Raw genomic sequence first — 17,320 nt, forward strand, 5'->3', positions numbered from 1 at the left:
ATTGCATTTTATTGATGGCAATTTGAATGCATAGAGATACCGTGACTTGATCCAGAGGCCCATTGTTATGCCCATCTCTCTCTCCCCCCTCTCTCTCTCCCCCCCTCTCCATCTTTCTCTCTCGCTCTCTATCTCCATCTCGCTCTCTTTCTCTGTCTCTCTCCGTCTTCATCTCTCGGCTGGTGGGCTGGTTCTGTCTTGGCGTCTCAGAAGCCATTGGTCTTAGGCACGCGGAGTGATCTCACTCTCCTGCTGCAGACAGACATGATGATCAGCGTCCCAATGGCACCCTAATATACCCTACCCTTTTATAGTGCACTAGTTTTGTCTAGAGCCATCGGGGCCCGGGTCTAAAGTAGTGCACTAGGGGCCCGGGTCTAAAGTAGTGCACTAGGGGCCCTGGTCTAAAGTAGTGCACTAGGGGCCCGGGTCTAAAGTAGTGCACTAGGTGCCCTGATCTAAAGTAGTGCACTAGGGGCCCTGGTCTAAAGTAGTGCACTAGGGGCCCTGGTCTAAAGTAGTGCACTAGGGGCCCTGGTCTAAAGTAGTGCACTAGGGGCCCTGGTCTAAAGTAGTGCACTAGGGGCCCTGGTCTAAAGTAGTGCACTAGGGGCCCTGGTCTAAAGTAGTGCACTAGGGGCCCTGGTCTAAAGTAGTGCACTAGGGGCCCTGGTCTAAAGTAGTGCACTAGGGGCCCTGGTCTAAAGTAGTGCACTAGGGGCCCTGGTCTAAAGTAGTGCACTAGGGGCCCTGGTCTAAAGTAGTGCACTAGGGGCCCTGGTCTAAAGTAGTGCACTAGGGGCCCTGGTCTAAAGTAGTGCACTAGTGGCCCTGGTCTAAAGTAGTGCACTAGGGGCCCTGGTCTAAAGTAGTGCACTAGGGGCCCTGGTCTAAAGTAGTGCACTAGGGGCCCTGGTCTAAAGTAGTGCACTAGGGGCCCTGGTCTAAAGTAGTGCACTAGGGGCCCTGGTCTAAAGTAGTGCACTAGGGGCCCTGGTCTAATGTAGTGAACTGTAAAGGGAATAGAGTTCCATGCTCTTTCGTCTCAGCCATGGGAATATGACAAGCACTGCTAAACCGCAGGGGAGGGAGAGAAAGACGGAAGGAGGAAGAGAGAGGGAGGGGAAATGACAAGTAGACAGGCAGTAGAGAGGTAGGGAGAGGGGAAATGACAAGTAGACAGGCAGTAGAGAGGTAGGGAGAGGGGAAATGACAAGTAGACAGGCAGTAGAGAGGTAGGGAGAGGGGGAAATGACAAGTAGACAGGCAGTAGAGAGGTAGGGAGAGGGGAAATGACAAGTAGACAGGCAGTAGAGAGGTAGGGAGAGGGGAAATGACAAGTAGACAGGCAGTAGAGAGGTAGGGAGAGGGGAAATGACAAGTAGACAGGCAGTAGAGAGGTAGGGAGAGGGGGAATGGCAAGTAGACAGGCAGTAGAGAGGTAGGGAGAGGGGAAATGACAAGTAGACAGGCAGTAGAGAGGTAGGGAGAGGGGAAATGACAAGTAGACAGGCAGTAGAGAGGTAGGGAGAGGGGGAATGGCAAGTAGACAGGCAGTAGACAGGCAGTAGAGAGGTAGGGAGAGGGGAAATGGCAAGTAGACAGGCAGTAGACAGGCAGTAGAGAGGTAGGGAGAGGGGAAATGGCAAGTAGACAGGCAGTAGAGAGGTAGGGAGAGGGGAAATGGCAAGTAGACAGGCAGTATACAGGCAGTAGAGAGGTAGGGAGAGGGGAAATGGCAAGTAGACAGGCAGTAGAGAGGTAGGGAGAGGGGAAATGACAAGTAGACAGGCAGTAGAGAGGTAGGGAGAGGGGAAATGACAAGTAGACAGGCAGTAGAGAGGTAGGGAGAGGGGAAATGACAAGTAGACAGGCAGTAGAGAGGTAGGGAGAGGGGAAATGACAAGTAGACAGGCAGTAGAGAGGTAGGGAGAGGGGGAATGGCAAGTAGACAGGCAGTAGACAGGCAGTAGAGAGGTAGGGAGAGGGGAAATGGCAAGTAGACAGGCAGTAGACAGGCAGTAGAGAGGTAGGGAGAGGGGAAATGGCAAGTAGACAGGCAGTAGAGAGGTAGGGAGAGGGGAAATGGCAAGTAGACAGGCAGTATACAGGCAGTAGAGAGGTAGGGAGAGGGGAAATGGCAAGTAGACAGGCAGTAGAGAGGTAGGGAGAGGGGAAATGACAAGTAGACAGGCAGTAGAGAGGTAGGGAGAGGGAAATGACAAGTAGACAGGCAGTAGAGAGGTAGGGAGAGGGGGAATGACAAGTAGACAGGCAGTAGAGAGGTAGGGAGAGGGGAAATGACAAGTAGACAGGCAGTAGAGAGGTAGGGAGAGGGGAAATGACAAGTAGACAGGCAGTAGAGAGGTAGGGAGAGGGGACAAGTAGACAGGCAGTAGAGAGGTAGGGAGAGGGGGAATGGCAAGTAGACAGGCAGTAGAGAGGTAGGGAGAGGGGAAATGACAAGTAGACAGGCAGTAGAGAGGTAGGGAGAGGGGGAATGGCAAGTAGACAGGCAGTAGACAGGCAGTAGAGAGGTAGGGAGAGGGGAAATGGCAAGTAGACAGGCAGTAGAGAGGTAGGGAGAGGGGAAATGGCAAGTAGACAGGCAGTAGACAGGCAGTAGAGAGGTAGGGAGAGGGGAAATGGCAAGTAGACAGGCAGTAGACAGGCAGTAGAGAGGTAGGGAGAGGGGAAATGGCAAGTAGACAGGCAGTAGAGAGGTAGGGAGAGGGGAAATGACAAGTAGACAGGCAGTAGAGAGGTAGGGAGAGGGGAAATGACAAGTAGACAGGCAGTAGAGAGGTAGGGAGAGGGGAAATGGCAAGTAAGACAAGCAGTGGGAAGGGATGGAGGGAAAATGAGACTGTTGGTTTCGAAGGGGAAGTGGCAAGTAGACGAGCATCAGGCTGGCTGCCCCGTGCGGTTGCAGATACCCTGCCACTTTCTGTCTCATTCTATCTCTCCCTCCCTTTCTCTGTGGAGTCCCAAAGTAGAGATGTCCCCTCTCTCTCTTGATGTGAGGAAATTGGTTTGGATTGTTTTAGACCTGTGAGTGAAAAGGGCCGTGTGAATTCACATGTAGCACCATGTCCTTTTGTCTGGTGTTCCTTGATCATTCATATGTTTTGTATTCAGGCCAATGGTGCATGTTTACATTGTTTAGATGAGGTTCCAGACTTGAGCTGGTAGAACATGACAAGATGTTGACCTTGACCTTCAGTAAACTGGGTATCTTGAAACGCTGAGGTGGACAAAGACATTGTTGGTTGTGCAAAGTGAGAGTGAATGACAGCATGATGTAAAGAAGGGAGGGCTGTAATAGGGCCACTGGGCTCTGTTCCCTCCCTCCTCCCCTTCTCTCTGGGTTCTGTTCCCTCCCTCCTCCCCTTCTCTCTGGGCTCTGTTCCCTCCCTCCTCCCCTTCTCTCTGGGCTCTGTTCCCTCCCTCCTCCCCTTCTCTCTGGGCTCTGTTCCCTCCCTCCTCCCCTTCTCTCTGGGCTCTGTTCCCTCCCTCCTCCCCTTCTCTCTGGGCTCTGTTCCCTCCCTCCTCCCCTTCTCTCTGGTCTCTGTTCCCTCCCTCCTCCCCTTCTCTCTGGGTTCTGTTCCCTCCCTCCTCCCCTTCTCTCTGGGCTCTGTTCCCTCCCTCCTCCCCTTCTCTCTGGGCTCTGTTCCCTCCCTCCTCCCCTTCTCTCTGGGCTCTGTTCCCTCCCTCCTCCCCTTCTCTCTGGGCTCTGTTCCCTCCCTCCTCCCCTTCTCTCTGGGCTCTGTTCCCTCCCTCCCCTTCTCTCTGGGCTCTGTTCCCTCCCTCCTCCCCTTCTCTCTGGGCTCTGTTCCCTCCCTCCTCCCCTTCTCTCTGGGCTCTGTTCCCTCCCTCCTCCCCTTCTCTCTGGGCTCTGTTCCCTCCCTCCTCCCCTTCTCTCTGGGCTCTGTTCCCTCCCTCCTCCCCTTCTCTCTGGGCTCTGTTCCTCCCTCCTCCCCTTCTCTCTGGGCTCTGTTCCCTCCCTCCTCCCCCCCTCTCTGGGCTCTGTTCCCTCCCTCCTCCCCTTCTCTCTGGGTTCTGTTCCCTCCCTCCTCCCCTTCTCTCTGGGCTCTGTTCCCTCCCTCCTCCCCTTCTCTCTGGGCTCTGTTCCCTCCCTCCTCCCCTTCTCTCTGGGCTCTGTTCCCTCCCTCCTCCCCTTCTCTCTGGGCTCTGTTCCCTCCCTCCTCCCCTTCTCTCTGGGCTCTGTTCCCTCCCTCCTCCCCTTCTCTCTGGGCTCTGTTCCCTCCCTCCCCCCTTCTCTCTGGGCTCTGTTCCCTCCCTCCTCCCCTTCTCTCTGGGCTCTGTTCCCTCCCTCCTCCCCTTCTCTCTGGGCTCTGTTCCCTCCCTCCTCCCCTTCTCTCTGGGCTCTGTTCCCTCCCTCCTCCCCTTCTCTCTGGGCTCTGTTCCCCTCCCTCCTCCCCTTCTCTCTGGGCTCTGTTCCCTCCCTCCTCCCCTTCTCTCTGGGCTCTGTTCCCTCCCTCCTCCCCTTCTCTCTGGGCTCCCCTTCTCTCTGGGCTCTGTTCCCTCCCTCCTCCCCTTCTCTCTGGGCTCTGTTCCCTCCCTCCTCCCCTTCTCTCTGGGCTCTGTTCCCTCCCTCCTCCCCTTCTCTCTGGGCTCTGTTCCCTCCCTCCTCCCCTTCTCTCTGGGCTCTGTTCCCTCCCTCCTCCCCTTCTCTCTGGGCTCTGTTCCCTCCCTCCTCCCCTTCTCTCTGGGCTCTGTTCCCTCCCTCCTCCCCTTCTCTCTGGGCTCTGTTCCCTCCCTCCTCCCCTTCTCTCTGGGCTCTGTTCCCTCCCTCCTCCCCTTCTCTCTGGGCTCTGTTCCCTCCCTCCTCCCCTTCTCGCTCTCCCCTCTCTCCCCCTCCCTCCCTCAATCTCTCCCCCTCTCTCTCGTTCTCTCTCTCCCTCCTTCTTTGTCGATGTCTCCCTCACACTCTATCTATCTATCTCTCTCTCTATATATATATATATCTATCTATCTCCCCCTCCCTCAGGTAGGCAGGCAGGTATAATATGTTCCTGTTTTGCATAGCAGAGTGCTGTTGTGCTGCCTGGTCCGTGGCCATAGACTCCAGACAGTCTATATGGAGTTAGATAACATCTCAACCACGCAGACTTCACAATGGCTATCCCTCAACATGACACAACCACCCTGCCGCTTGCCTGCTTGCCCCCGTGTTGCCTGTTTCCTAGTCTGTGTCCAGCCCCCTACGGACTTAGTGGTGCCCCCAGCTTCCTCCCTGGCTCCAGCCACTTCTAGGCTGCCCTGTACACACACACACACACACACACACACACACACACACACACACACACACACACACACACACACACACACACACACCGTCACTTTGGAAGCCTGTGTATAGGGGTTGTTCACCTTATCAGGGTTATTAGATTACATAGACCACCCACCCTAAATGCCTTTCTCTTCTCTCTTATGTGTCTTTTTAGGACAAGAATGCCATTTTAAAAATATGTATTTCACATACATTTTCCTATAAGTGTGTAAAATTTCCTCTGCTATCTCTCTCTCTCTCTCTCTCTCTCTCTCTCTCTCTCTCTCTCTCTCTCTGTGTCTAGGCCCAGGACCTCTATGTTAATAGTTTGTCTCTTCTCTAGGCCCAGGACCTCTATGTTAATAGTTTATCTCTGCTCTAGGCCCAGGACCTCTATGTTAATAGTTTGTCTCTTCTCTAGGCCCAGGACCTGAATGTTAATAGTTTATCTCTTCTCTAGGCCCAGTACCTCTATGTTAATAGTTTATCTCTTCTCTAGGCCCAGGACCTCTATGTTAATAGTTTATCTCTTCTCTAGGCCCAGTACCTCTATGTTAATAGTTTATCTCTGCTCTAGGCCCAGGACCTGAATGTTAATAGTTTATCTCTTCTCTAGGCCCAGGACCTGAATGTGATCGAGGAGGTAATTAGGATGATGCTGGAGATCATCAACTCGTGTCTGTCGAACTCTCTACACCACAACCCCAACCTGGTCTACGCCCTGCTCTACAAGAGAGAGCTCTTCGAACAGTTCAGAACACACCCCTCCTTCCAGGACATCATGCAGAACCTCGACACGGTGAGACAGAGAGACACACAGCACGAATGCCAGCACACAAACACACACACACACACTCAAACATTAATTCCTAAATCCTCATTGAAAACAATGGCCAATTTTGGATTGAAACTCCTCCACTGCTGTGCTGAATTTTAGCAAGTCTCTAATCTTTCCAGTAGAAACGTTTTGTGAAAAAGCTTTGTAGCATTTCAAAGATTTTGGATTTACAATAAATAATATATTTTCATGATGGAGAGAATTTTGCGCCTCAATTTCTGATGCAAAGATACTCAGAGGATCGATTACTATTCTAGTGTCAGATGAGAAGAAGCGTAGTACAACTCTGAAAAGATTTGTCGTGGGTCCCCAGATCCTCACAAAGTTCTACAGCTGCACCATCGAGAGCATCCTGACCGGTTGTACCACCGCCTGGTATGGCAACTGCTCGGCATCCGCCGTAAAGCACTACAGAGGGTAGTGCGTACGGCCCAGTACACCACTGGGTCCAAGCTTCCTGCCACCCATGACCTCTATACCAGGCGGTGTCGGAGGGAGCGCCAAGTCTAGGTCCAAAAGGCTCCTTAATTGCTTCTGGCTGCCTGTTAGAGATGTCTCTCTGGGACTCTTTTTGAGTGTGTGTGTGTTTGTGTGCTGGCATTCGTGCTGTGTGTCTCTCTGGGACTCTGGCAGCCTGTTAGAGATGTCTCTCTGGGACTCTGGCAGCCTGTTAGAGATGTCTCTCTGGGACTCTGGCTGCCTGTTAGAGATGTCTCTCTGGGACTCTGGCAGCCCGTTAGAGATGTCTCTCTGGGACTCTGGCAGCCTGTTAGAGATGTCTCTCTGGGACTCTGGCAGCCTGTTAGAGATGTCTCTCTGGGACTCTGGCAGCCTGTTAGAGATGTCTCTCTGGGACTCTGGCAGCCTGTTAGAGATGTCTCTCTGGGACTCTGGCAGCCTGTTAGAGATGTCTCTCTGGGACTCTGGCAGCCTGTTAGAGATGTCTCTCTGGGACTCTGGCAGCCTGTTAGAGATGTCTCTCTGGGACTCTGGCAGCCTGTTAGAGATGTCTCTCTGGGACTCTGGCAGCCTGTTAGAGATGTCTCTCTGGGACTCTGGCAGCCTGTTAGAGATGTCTCTCTGGGACTCTGGCAGCCTGTTAGAGATGTCTCTCTGGGACTCTGGCAGCCTGTTAGAGATGTCTCTCTGGGACTCTGGCAGCCTGTTAGAGATGTCTCTCTGGGACTCTGGCAGCCTGTTAGAGATGTCTCTCTGGGACTCTGGCAGCCTGTTAGAGATGTCTCTCTGGGACTCTGGCTGCCTGTTAGAGATGTCTCTCTGGGACTCTGGCAGGAGCAATTAGGGTTTAGTGCCTTGCCCAAGGGCACATCAACAGATTTTTCACCTTCTCGGCTCGGGGAATCTAACTAGCGACCTTTCGTTATTGGCCCAACACGCTAACTGCTAGGCAACCTGCAGTCCTGATCTTCTACTCCATGTTGCTATGATACATTTTTGTTGCTATGATACGTTTATCAGCTGTTAAATGTGAGAAACACATAAGACAGAGAGATGGTCTGTCCGGAAAACGTTAGTATCAGTCAATCCTTGCTTCCTCTGTCCTTGTTTCCTCTGTCCTTGTTTCCTTAGTTGTTATTAAACAAGGACAGAGGATGTGATAACCCCCCCATCATTTAAATAGATGCTCTGCATCAGTGGATACTCAGACACAACAGTTAGTCCAGGTACACAGACAATTACACATCTGCACTCAAAATCCCCCAAAAATGTGATTATTGATTTTTTTAAAGAGAAAAAAAGTAATATATTGTTAGTTTTACACTAAAGACATGACTCTACCTCTGTACTGTAGAATTAGTGAATTTAGTCCATTTTTACACTAAAGACATGACTCTAAAGTTGTGCTGTAGAATTAGTGAATTTAGTCAATTTTTACATTAAAGACATGACTCTACTGCTGTGCTGTAGAATTAGTGAATTTAGTACATTGTCTTTAACTGTAATTTTTTGTTATGTTCCAACACTCCATCTTGTATCAATATCAGTTATTTTTAAGTCTTGGTTGTGATATTGTTTTCTACTGGAGCTTAGTGTCAACAGACAGTCTGTGCCAACAGCGTTTATGCTGATTACACGGCAAGTTACTACAGCTACTGAAGTTACACTGTCTGCAAGTTGCTCCCAATGTCATGACGTTAGGGACATCTGTTGCAGTGGTAGACTCGCCTGACGACCCGAAGCAGAGGATGAAATGAATTATGAAGCTGTGAGGAGACGACAGTTAAATCACCTCAACGTTATGTTATTATACATGTACAGGAACGAGACTCATTGAAGCGTAAGTTCTCTTGACAGTCAATGGTGTCAAATCAAATCACTTCCTCGTTTTCATGACAACCTCGTCTTAAATGATTGACACCTTCATTTAGAGTTGTCATAGCAACCTAGATGAAAGTAAAGGCGTTTCACGGAAAATACATGTATTTAGACCTTTACCTCACAGGTCCCTCGAGCAAACACACCACATACATATATATATATATATACAGACACACCACATACATACATATATATACAGACACACCACATACATACATATATATACAGACACACCACATGCATATATATATATACAGACACACCACATACATACATATATATACAGACACACCACATACATACATATATATACAGACACACCACATACATACATATATATACAGACACACCACATACATACATATATATACAGACACACCACATACATCACATATATATACAGACACACCACATACATCACATATATATACAGACACACCACATACATCACATATATATACAGACACACCACATACATCACATATATATACAGACACACCATATATATACAGACACACCACATACATCACATATATATACAGACACACCACATACATCACATATATATACAGACACACCACATACATACATATATATATACAGACACACTACATATATCACATATATATACAGACACACCACATACATCACATATATATATATATACAGACACACCACATACATCACATATATATACAGACACACCACATACATCACATATATATATATATACAGACACACCACATACATCACATATATATACAGACACACCACATACATACATACATATATATACAGACACACCACATACATACATATATATATAGACACACCACATACATCACATATATATACAGACACACTACATACATCACATATATATATATACAGACACACCACATACATCACATATATATACAGACACACCACATACATCACATATATATATATACAGACACACCACATACATCACATATATATATATACAGACACACCACATACATCACATATATATATATACAGACACACCACATACATCACATATATATACAGACACACCACATACATCACATATATATACAGACACACCACATACATCACATATATATATACAGACACACCACATACATCACATATATATACAGACACACCACATACATCACATATATATATACAGACACACCACATACATCACATATATATATACAGACACACCACATACATCACATATATATACAGACACACCACATACATCACATATATATACAGACACACCACATACATCACATATATATATAGACACACCACATACATCACATATATATATACAGACACACCACATACATCACATATATATACAGACACACCACATACATCACATATATATATATACAGACACACCACATACATCACATATATATACAGACACACCACATACATCACATATATATACAGACACACACCCCTGTCTGACTTGTTCTTCTGTTGTCGCTGTGTGCCACAGGTCATAGGTTTCTTCAGCCAGCGTCTGGAAGCAGCAGGGACTGACCTGTCAGTAGAACGGGTTCAGGAAGTTATCATGAAGGGAGCACAGGCCCTTCCCAACGACCGCCTCAAGGTAAGTAATAAACACACATACACACACCCTGCCCAAAACCACACAGACAGCAGTGGTAATTAACAATCGGGATTGTTAGGGTTAGGAGGTGGGGGCTGTAGGCAGGAGCTGGGGGTGGGGACTGTAGGTGGGACCTGGGGTTGGGGATGGTGCCTGGGAGCTGCGGGTGGGAGCTGGAGGTGGGGCCTGGGAGCTGGGGCTGGGGATGGGGCCTGAGAGCTGCGGGTGGGGGCTGGAGGTGGGAGCTGGGGGTGGGGCCTGGGAGATGGGGTTGGAGGCTGGGAGCTGGAGGTGGGGCCTGGGAGCTGGGGGTGGGGCCTGGGAGCTGGGGGTGGGGCCTGGGAGCTGGGGCCTGGGAGCTGGGGCTGGGGGTGGGGCCTGGGAGATGGGGGTGGAGGCTGGGAGCTGGAGGTGGGGCCAGGGAGCTGCGGGTGGGGCCTGGGAGCTGGGGGTGGGAGCTGGGGGTGGGGCCTGGGAGCTGGGGGTGGGAGGTGGGGAATGGGGATGGGAGGTGGGGACTGGGCTGAAACTGGGTATATGGGGAGTTGGAGTTGAGGATGATTTAAGATGAAGTCCAGCTCCAATCTTCATCAGCATTAATGTCATGCTCCACCGCCATCCTTCCTGCCTGGTGAATATGCTGCTGCAGATAATGACATTTCAAGGAGACGTGACAGCTCCGTCAGTTTGTCTTCATTTTACATCCCAAATGGCACCCTGTTCCATATATGTTGCACTACTTTTGAACAGGGCCTATCATCGTGCACTATATAGGGAATAGGGTGCCATTTGAAACGCTGGATCCGGGAGAGGAATCAATTTGCCAGCAAGCACTTCGTTACCTTGCACTCCGTGCTGGGACGCCGCCTACCCACAATTCCCCAACCCCACATGAATCAAGGAGGAAATATGTATCTGGGGACGTCGCTATGCGTTGCCATGTAGTCCATCTTCAGCGGCGCCTAGCCAGGCGATTTTAATGTTTCATCATGTGTTCTATGTTCTGTTGTGGGGCATTGCAACAGGAAGACATGTGTTCTATGTGTTCTATGTTCTGTTGTGGGGCATTGCAACAGGAAGACATGTGTTCTGTGTTCTGTTGTGGGGCATTGCAACAGGAAGGCATATGTTCTATGTTCTGTTGTGGGGCATTGCAACAGGAAGACATGTGTTCTATGTGTTCTATATTCTGTTGTGGGGCATTGCAACAGGAAGACATGTGTTCTATGTGTTCTATGTTCTGTTGTGGGGCATTGCAACAGGAAGACATGTGTTCTGTTGTGGGGCATTGCAACAGGAAGGCATATGTTCTATGTTCTGTTGTGGGGCATTGCAACAGGAAGACATGTGTTCTATGTGTTCTATATTCTGTTGTGGGGCATTGCAACAGGAAGACATGTGTTCTATGTGTTCTATGTTCTGTTGTGGGGCATTGCAACAGGAAGACATGTGTTCTATGTGTTCTATGTTCTGTTGTGGGGCATTGCAACAGGAAGACATGTGTTCTGTTGTGGGGCATTGCAACAGGAAGACATGTGTTCTATGTGTTCTATGTTCTGTTGTGGGGCATTGCAACAGGAAGACATGTGTTCTGTGTTCTGTTGTGGGGCATTGCAACAGGAAGGCATATGTTCTATGTTCTGTTGTGGGGCATTGCAACAGGAAGACATGTGTTCTATGTGTTCTATATTCTGTTGTGGGGCATTGCAACAGGAAGACATGTGTTCTATGTGTTCTATGTTCTGTTGTGGGGCATTGCAACAGGAAGACATGTGTTCTGTTGTGGGGCATTGCAACAGGAAGGCATATGTTCTATGTTCTGTTGTGGGGCATTGCAACAGGAAGACATGTGTTCTATGTGTTCTATATTCTGTTGTGGGGCATTGCAACAGGAAGACATGTGTTCTATGTGTTCTATGTTCTGTTGTGGGGCATTGCAACAGGAAGACATGTGTTCTGTTGTGGGGCATTGCAACAGGAAGGCATATGTTCTATGTTCTGTTGTGGGGCATTGCAACAGGAAGACATGTGTTCTATGTGTTCTATATTCTGTTGTGGGGCATTGCAACAGGAAGACATGTGTTCCATGTGTTCTATGTTCTGTTGTGGGGCATTGCAACAGGAAGACATGTGTTCTATGTGTTCTATGTTCTGTTGTGGGGCATTGCAACAGGAAGACATGTGTTCTGTTGTGGGGCATTGCAACAGGAAGACATGTGTTCTATGTGTTCTATGTTCTGTTGTGGGGCATTGCAACAGGAAGACATGTGTTCTATGTTCTGTTTTTTTTTCACCTTTATTTAACCAGGTAGGCTAGTTGAGAACAAGTTCTCATTTGCAACTGCGACCTGGCCAAGATAAAGCATAGCAGTGTGAACAGACAACACAGTTACACATGGAGTAAACAATTAACAAGTCAATAACACAGTAGGAAGAAAGAAAAGAAAGAAAGGGGAGTCTATATACATTGTGTGCAAAAGGCATGAGGAGGTAGGCGAATAATTACAATTTTGCAGATTAACACTGGAGTGATAAATGATCAGATGGTCATGTACAGGTAGAGATATTGGTGTGCAAAAGAGCAGAAAAGTAAATAAATAAAAAACAGTATGGGGATGAGGTAGGTAAAAATGGGTGGGCTATTTGCCGATAGACTATGTACAGCTGCAGCGATCGGTTAGCTGCTCAGATAGCAGATGTTTGAAGTTGGTGAGGGAGATAAAAGTCTCCAACTTCAGCGATTTTTGCAATTCGTTCCAGTCACAGGCAGCAGAGAACTGGAACGAAAGGCGGCCAAATGAGGTGTTGGCTTTAGGGATGATCAGTGAGATGCGGGTGCTACGGATGGGTGTTGCCATCGTGACCAGTGAACTGAAATAAGGCGGAGCTTTACCTAGCATGGACTTGTAGATGACCTGGAGCCAGTGGGTCTGGCGACGAATATGTAGCGAGGGCCAGCCGACAAGAGCGTACAAGTCGCAGTGGTGGGTGGTATAAGGTGCTTTAGTGACAAAACGGATGGCACTGTGATAAACTGTATCCAGTTTGTTGAGTAGAGTGTTGGAAGCAATTTTGTAGATGACATCGCCGAAGTCGAGGATTGGTAGGTTAGTCAGTTTTACTAGGGTGAGTTTGGCGGCGTGAGTGAAGGAGGCTTTGTTGCGCAATAGAAAGCTGACTCTTGATTTGATTTTCGATTGGAGATGTTTGATATGAGTCTGGAAGGAGAGTTTACAGTCTAGCCAGACACCTAGGTACTTATAGATGTCCACATATTCAAGGTCGGAACCATCCAGGTTGGTGATGCTGGTCAGGCGTGCGGGTGCGGGTGCAGGCAGCGAACGGTTGAAAAGCATGCATTTGGTTTTACTAGCGTTTAAGAGCAGTTGGAGGCCACGGAAGGAGTTTTGTATAGCATTGAAGCTCGTTTGGAGGTTAGATAGCACAGTGTCCAAGGACGGGCCGGAAGTATATAGAATGGTGTCGTCTGCGTAGAGGTGGATCAGGGAATCGCCCGCAGCAAGAGCAACATCATTGATATATACAGAAAAAAGAGTCGGCCCGAGGGTGGAACCCTGTGGCACCGCCATAGAGACTTCCAGAGGACCGGACAGCATGCCCTCCGATTTGACACACTGAACTCTGTCTGCAAAGTAATTGGTGAACCAGGCAGGGCAGTCATCCGAAAAACCGAGGCTACTGAGTCTGCCGATAAGAATATGGTGATTGACCGAGTCGAAAAAGCCTTGGCAAGGTCGATGAAGACGGCTGCACAGTACTGTCTTTTATCGATGGCAGTTATGATATCGTTTAGTACCTTGAGCGTGGCTGAGGTGCACCCGTGACCGGCTCGGAAACCAGATTGCACAGCGGAGAAGGTACGGTGGGATTCGCAATGGTCAGTGACCTGTTTGTTGACTTGGCTTTCGAAGACCTTAGATAGGCAGGGCAGGATGGATATAGGTCTGTAACAGTTTGGGTCCAGGGTGTCTCCCCCTTTGAAGAGGGGGATGACTGCGGTAGCTTTCCAGTCCTTGGAGATCTCAGACGATATGAAAGAGAGGTTGAACAGGCTGGTAAATAGGGGTTGCGACAATGGCGGCGGATAGTTTCAGAAATAGAGTGTCCAGATTGTCAAGCCCAGCTGATTTATACGGGTCCAGGTTTTGCAGCTCTTTCAGAACATCTGCTATCTGGATTTGGGTAAAGGAGAACCTGGAGAGGCTTGGGCGAGTAGCTGCGGGGTGGGCGGAGCTGTTGGCCAAGGTTGGAGTAGCCAGGCGGAAGGCATGGCCAGCCGTTGAGAAATGCTTGTTGAAGTTTTCGATAATCATGGATTTATCGGTGGTGACCGTGTTACCTAACCTCAGTGCAGTGGGAAGCTGGGAGGAGGTTCTCTTGTTCTCCATGGACTTCACAGTGTCCCAGAACTTTTTGGAGTTGGAGCTACAGGATGCAAACTTCTGCCTGAAGAAGCTGGCATTAGCTTTCCTGACTGACTGCGTGTATTGGTTCCTGACTTCCCTGAACAGTTGCATATCGCGGGGACTGTTCGATGCTATTGCAGTCCGCAACAGGATGTTTTTGTGATGGTCGAGGGCAGTCAGGTCTGGAGTGAACCAGACCTGCAACAGGAAGGCATGTGTTCTATGTTCTGTTGTGGGGCATTGCAACAGGAAGGCATGTGTTATATGTGTTCTATGTTCTGTTGTGGGGCATTGCAACAGGAAGGCATGTGTTCTATGTTCTGTTGTGGGGCATTGCAGCAGGAAGACATGTGTTCTATGTGTTCTATGTTCTGTTGTGGGGCATTGCAACAGGAAGGCATGTGTTCTATGTTCTGTTGTGGGGCATTGCAACAGGAAGGCAGGTGTTCTATGTTCTGTTGTGGGGCATTGGAACAGGAAGGCGTGTGTCTCTACTACTACTGTTACCAGATAGCTATTAAGTACCCTATTCCCTGTAAAGTGTACTATTTTTGACATAACACTGTTAAAAAGTAGTGCACTATAAAGGAAATATGGTGTCATTTGGGACACAGAGGGTGTGTAGCATCTCTCCAGCCGTATCTCCTGCTACACATCTCAACCCTGTGGCTTTTCTGATAATGGAGGTGTAGCATCTCTCCAGCCGTATCTCCTGCTACACATCTCAACCCTGTGGCTTTTCTGATAATGGAGGTGTAGCATCTCTCCAGCCGTATCTCCTGCTACACATCTCAACACTGTGGCTTTTCTGATGGAAAAAAATTAACTGAATAATTCCCTCCCTCTGTATGACCAATCTCTGGGGCTGTTCCTTCATCTTGGCATGTATCTGTCAGAACTGGGTTTCAAAAAACATTTGTTTTCTTTCAAGCTCTCATCTAGCGATCACACGCACACAGTTCTGACTGACAGTTCACTGTAGCTTTGTGTCTCTTCAGTTGTGATCTCCGGCTGGCCTTGACTGATGCATCCTGCCACAATATGATCGCTGCAGCAGTGTGAGAATCTAGGTCGCTCATTCTATCGCTCAACTCTGCCTCAGTCTCTTCTGCCTCAGAGATAATCATCACTACTCTGTCTGCGTGCCTAGAGAATAGGGGGGCATTTGGGACACAGCCTTAGCTTCCTAATGAAAATCCATAGGCTAAGATGAATGCTGTGTGGAATCATCAATACATCTATAACTGTCCTCTCAAAGCACTTAAACAGACAAGTGCCTAGCAGTTTGTTAAAGTGATGATGACATGGTAGAGTACTAAAATGGACAAGAGTTGGAGAGACATTAACCATGTTTCCACTGGCTGTCTATCTGGCCATTTGTCACTGGGTTGAGCTGAATGTAGAGTTTATATGACTAGTCACGCAGCAACTGCTTCTAATGCACCCAGATCAACTGAACATAGAACACTTTTTCCCTCACTGATCTAAGTTGTGTTGGATAAAAAGCATCTGTTAAATTCCATATATTCTTCTTCTATTGGAAGAGCTGAATGAACTAAACATAGACAAAGAAGAGCATGATAGATGTATAGAAGCATTGCCTTACAATGGCCAGGGACAAACGCATGTCTGGCTGGCTCGTCTGTCTATATCTGTGTGAAATGGGTAACAGAAGGTGAGAATGCCCCAGGGACAGCTAACTGATGATCTCCCCCATAAGGGTGCATGCTCAAGCCCCCCATCCTGTGTACTCCCTGTTCACCCATGACTGAGTGGCTATGCACGCCTCCAACTCAATCATCAAGTTTTCAGACGACACAACAGTAGTAGGCCTGATTACCAACAATGACTAGACAGCCTACAGAGAGGAGGTGAGGGCCCTGGGAGAGTGGTGCCTGGAAAAATAACCTCTCACTCAATGTCAGCAAAACAAAGGAGCTGATCGTGGACTTCAGGAAACAGCAGAGGGAGCACCCCCCTATCCACATCGACGGGACAGCAGTGGAGAAGGTGGGATGTTCCTCGGCGTAAACATCACTGACGATCTGAAATGTCCCACCCACACAGACATTGTGGTGAAGAAGGCGCAACAGCGCTGAAGAAATTTGACTTGGCCCCTAAAACCCTCACAAACTTTTACAGATGCACAATTGAGAGCATCCTGTCGGGCTGTATCACCGCCTGGTACGACAACTGCACCGCCTGCAACCGCAGGGCTCTCCAGAGAGTTTCCCTCTGTCTGTGCCTGCTGGTCAGCCTCTCTCTCTGCCTTTCTGTCTGTCTGTGTGTCTCTGTTTCCCTCTGTCTGTGCCTGCTGGTCAGCCTCTCTCTCTGCCTTTCTGTCTGTCTGTGTCTCTCTGTTTCCCTCTGTCTGTGCCTGCTGGTCAGCCTCTCTCTCTGCCTTTCTGTCTGTCTGTGTCTCTCTGTTTCCCTCTGTCTGTGCCTGCTGGTCAGCCTCTCTCTCTGCCTTTCTGTCTGTCTGTGTCTCTCTGTTTCCCTCTGTCTGTGCCTGCTGGTCCGCCTCTCTCTCTGTCTCTCCCACTGTCTTCCAGGTTCTCTCCCTCTCTCCTTCATAGTCCACTGTGAGCCCAGCCACCTACTCCTACAGCTATCAGACTCAACCACTTTCAATGACAGACAGCGTTTGCGTCCCAAATGGCACCTTATTCCCACATAGTGGGAACCCTGTTCCCTAAATAGCTCTTCCATACGTAGTGCACTATCTACGGAACAGGGTGCCATTTGGGATGGAGACGGACAGTGTGGAATGTAGCGCTGCTTTGTTCTGTAGTGCTGCGATA

At 48.8% G+C, this 17,320-nt stretch overlaps 1 protein-coding gene across 4 annotated transcripts in view; it reads left to right on the forward strand.

Moving 5' to 3' along the window:
- Positions 1–17,320, forward strand: part of dym (dymeclin) — a 209,872-nt gene that overhangs the window by 183,323 nt on the left and 9,229 nt on the right. For all 4 annotated transcript variants that reach the window (XM_046305083.1, XM_046305084.1, XM_046305085.1 and 1 more), the window contains exons 15-16: positions 5,913–6,095; positions 9,979–10,092. In XM_046305083.1, coding sequence (XP_046161039.1) covers positions 5,913–6,095; positions 9,979–10,092 — 297 coding nt within the window. The remainder of the gene's footprint in view (positions 1–5,912; positions 6,096–9,978; positions 10,093–17,320) is intronic.

Source organism: Oncorhynchus gorbuscha, linkage group LG16, assembly GCF_021184085.1.
Source record: "Oncorhynchus gorbuscha isolate QuinsamMale2020 ecotype Even-year linkage group LG16, OgorEven_v1.0, whole genome shotgun sequence".
Classification (NCBI taxonomy): Eukaryota; Metazoa; Chordata; class Actinopteri; order Salmoniformes; family Salmonidae; genus Oncorhynchus; species Oncorhynchus gorbuscha.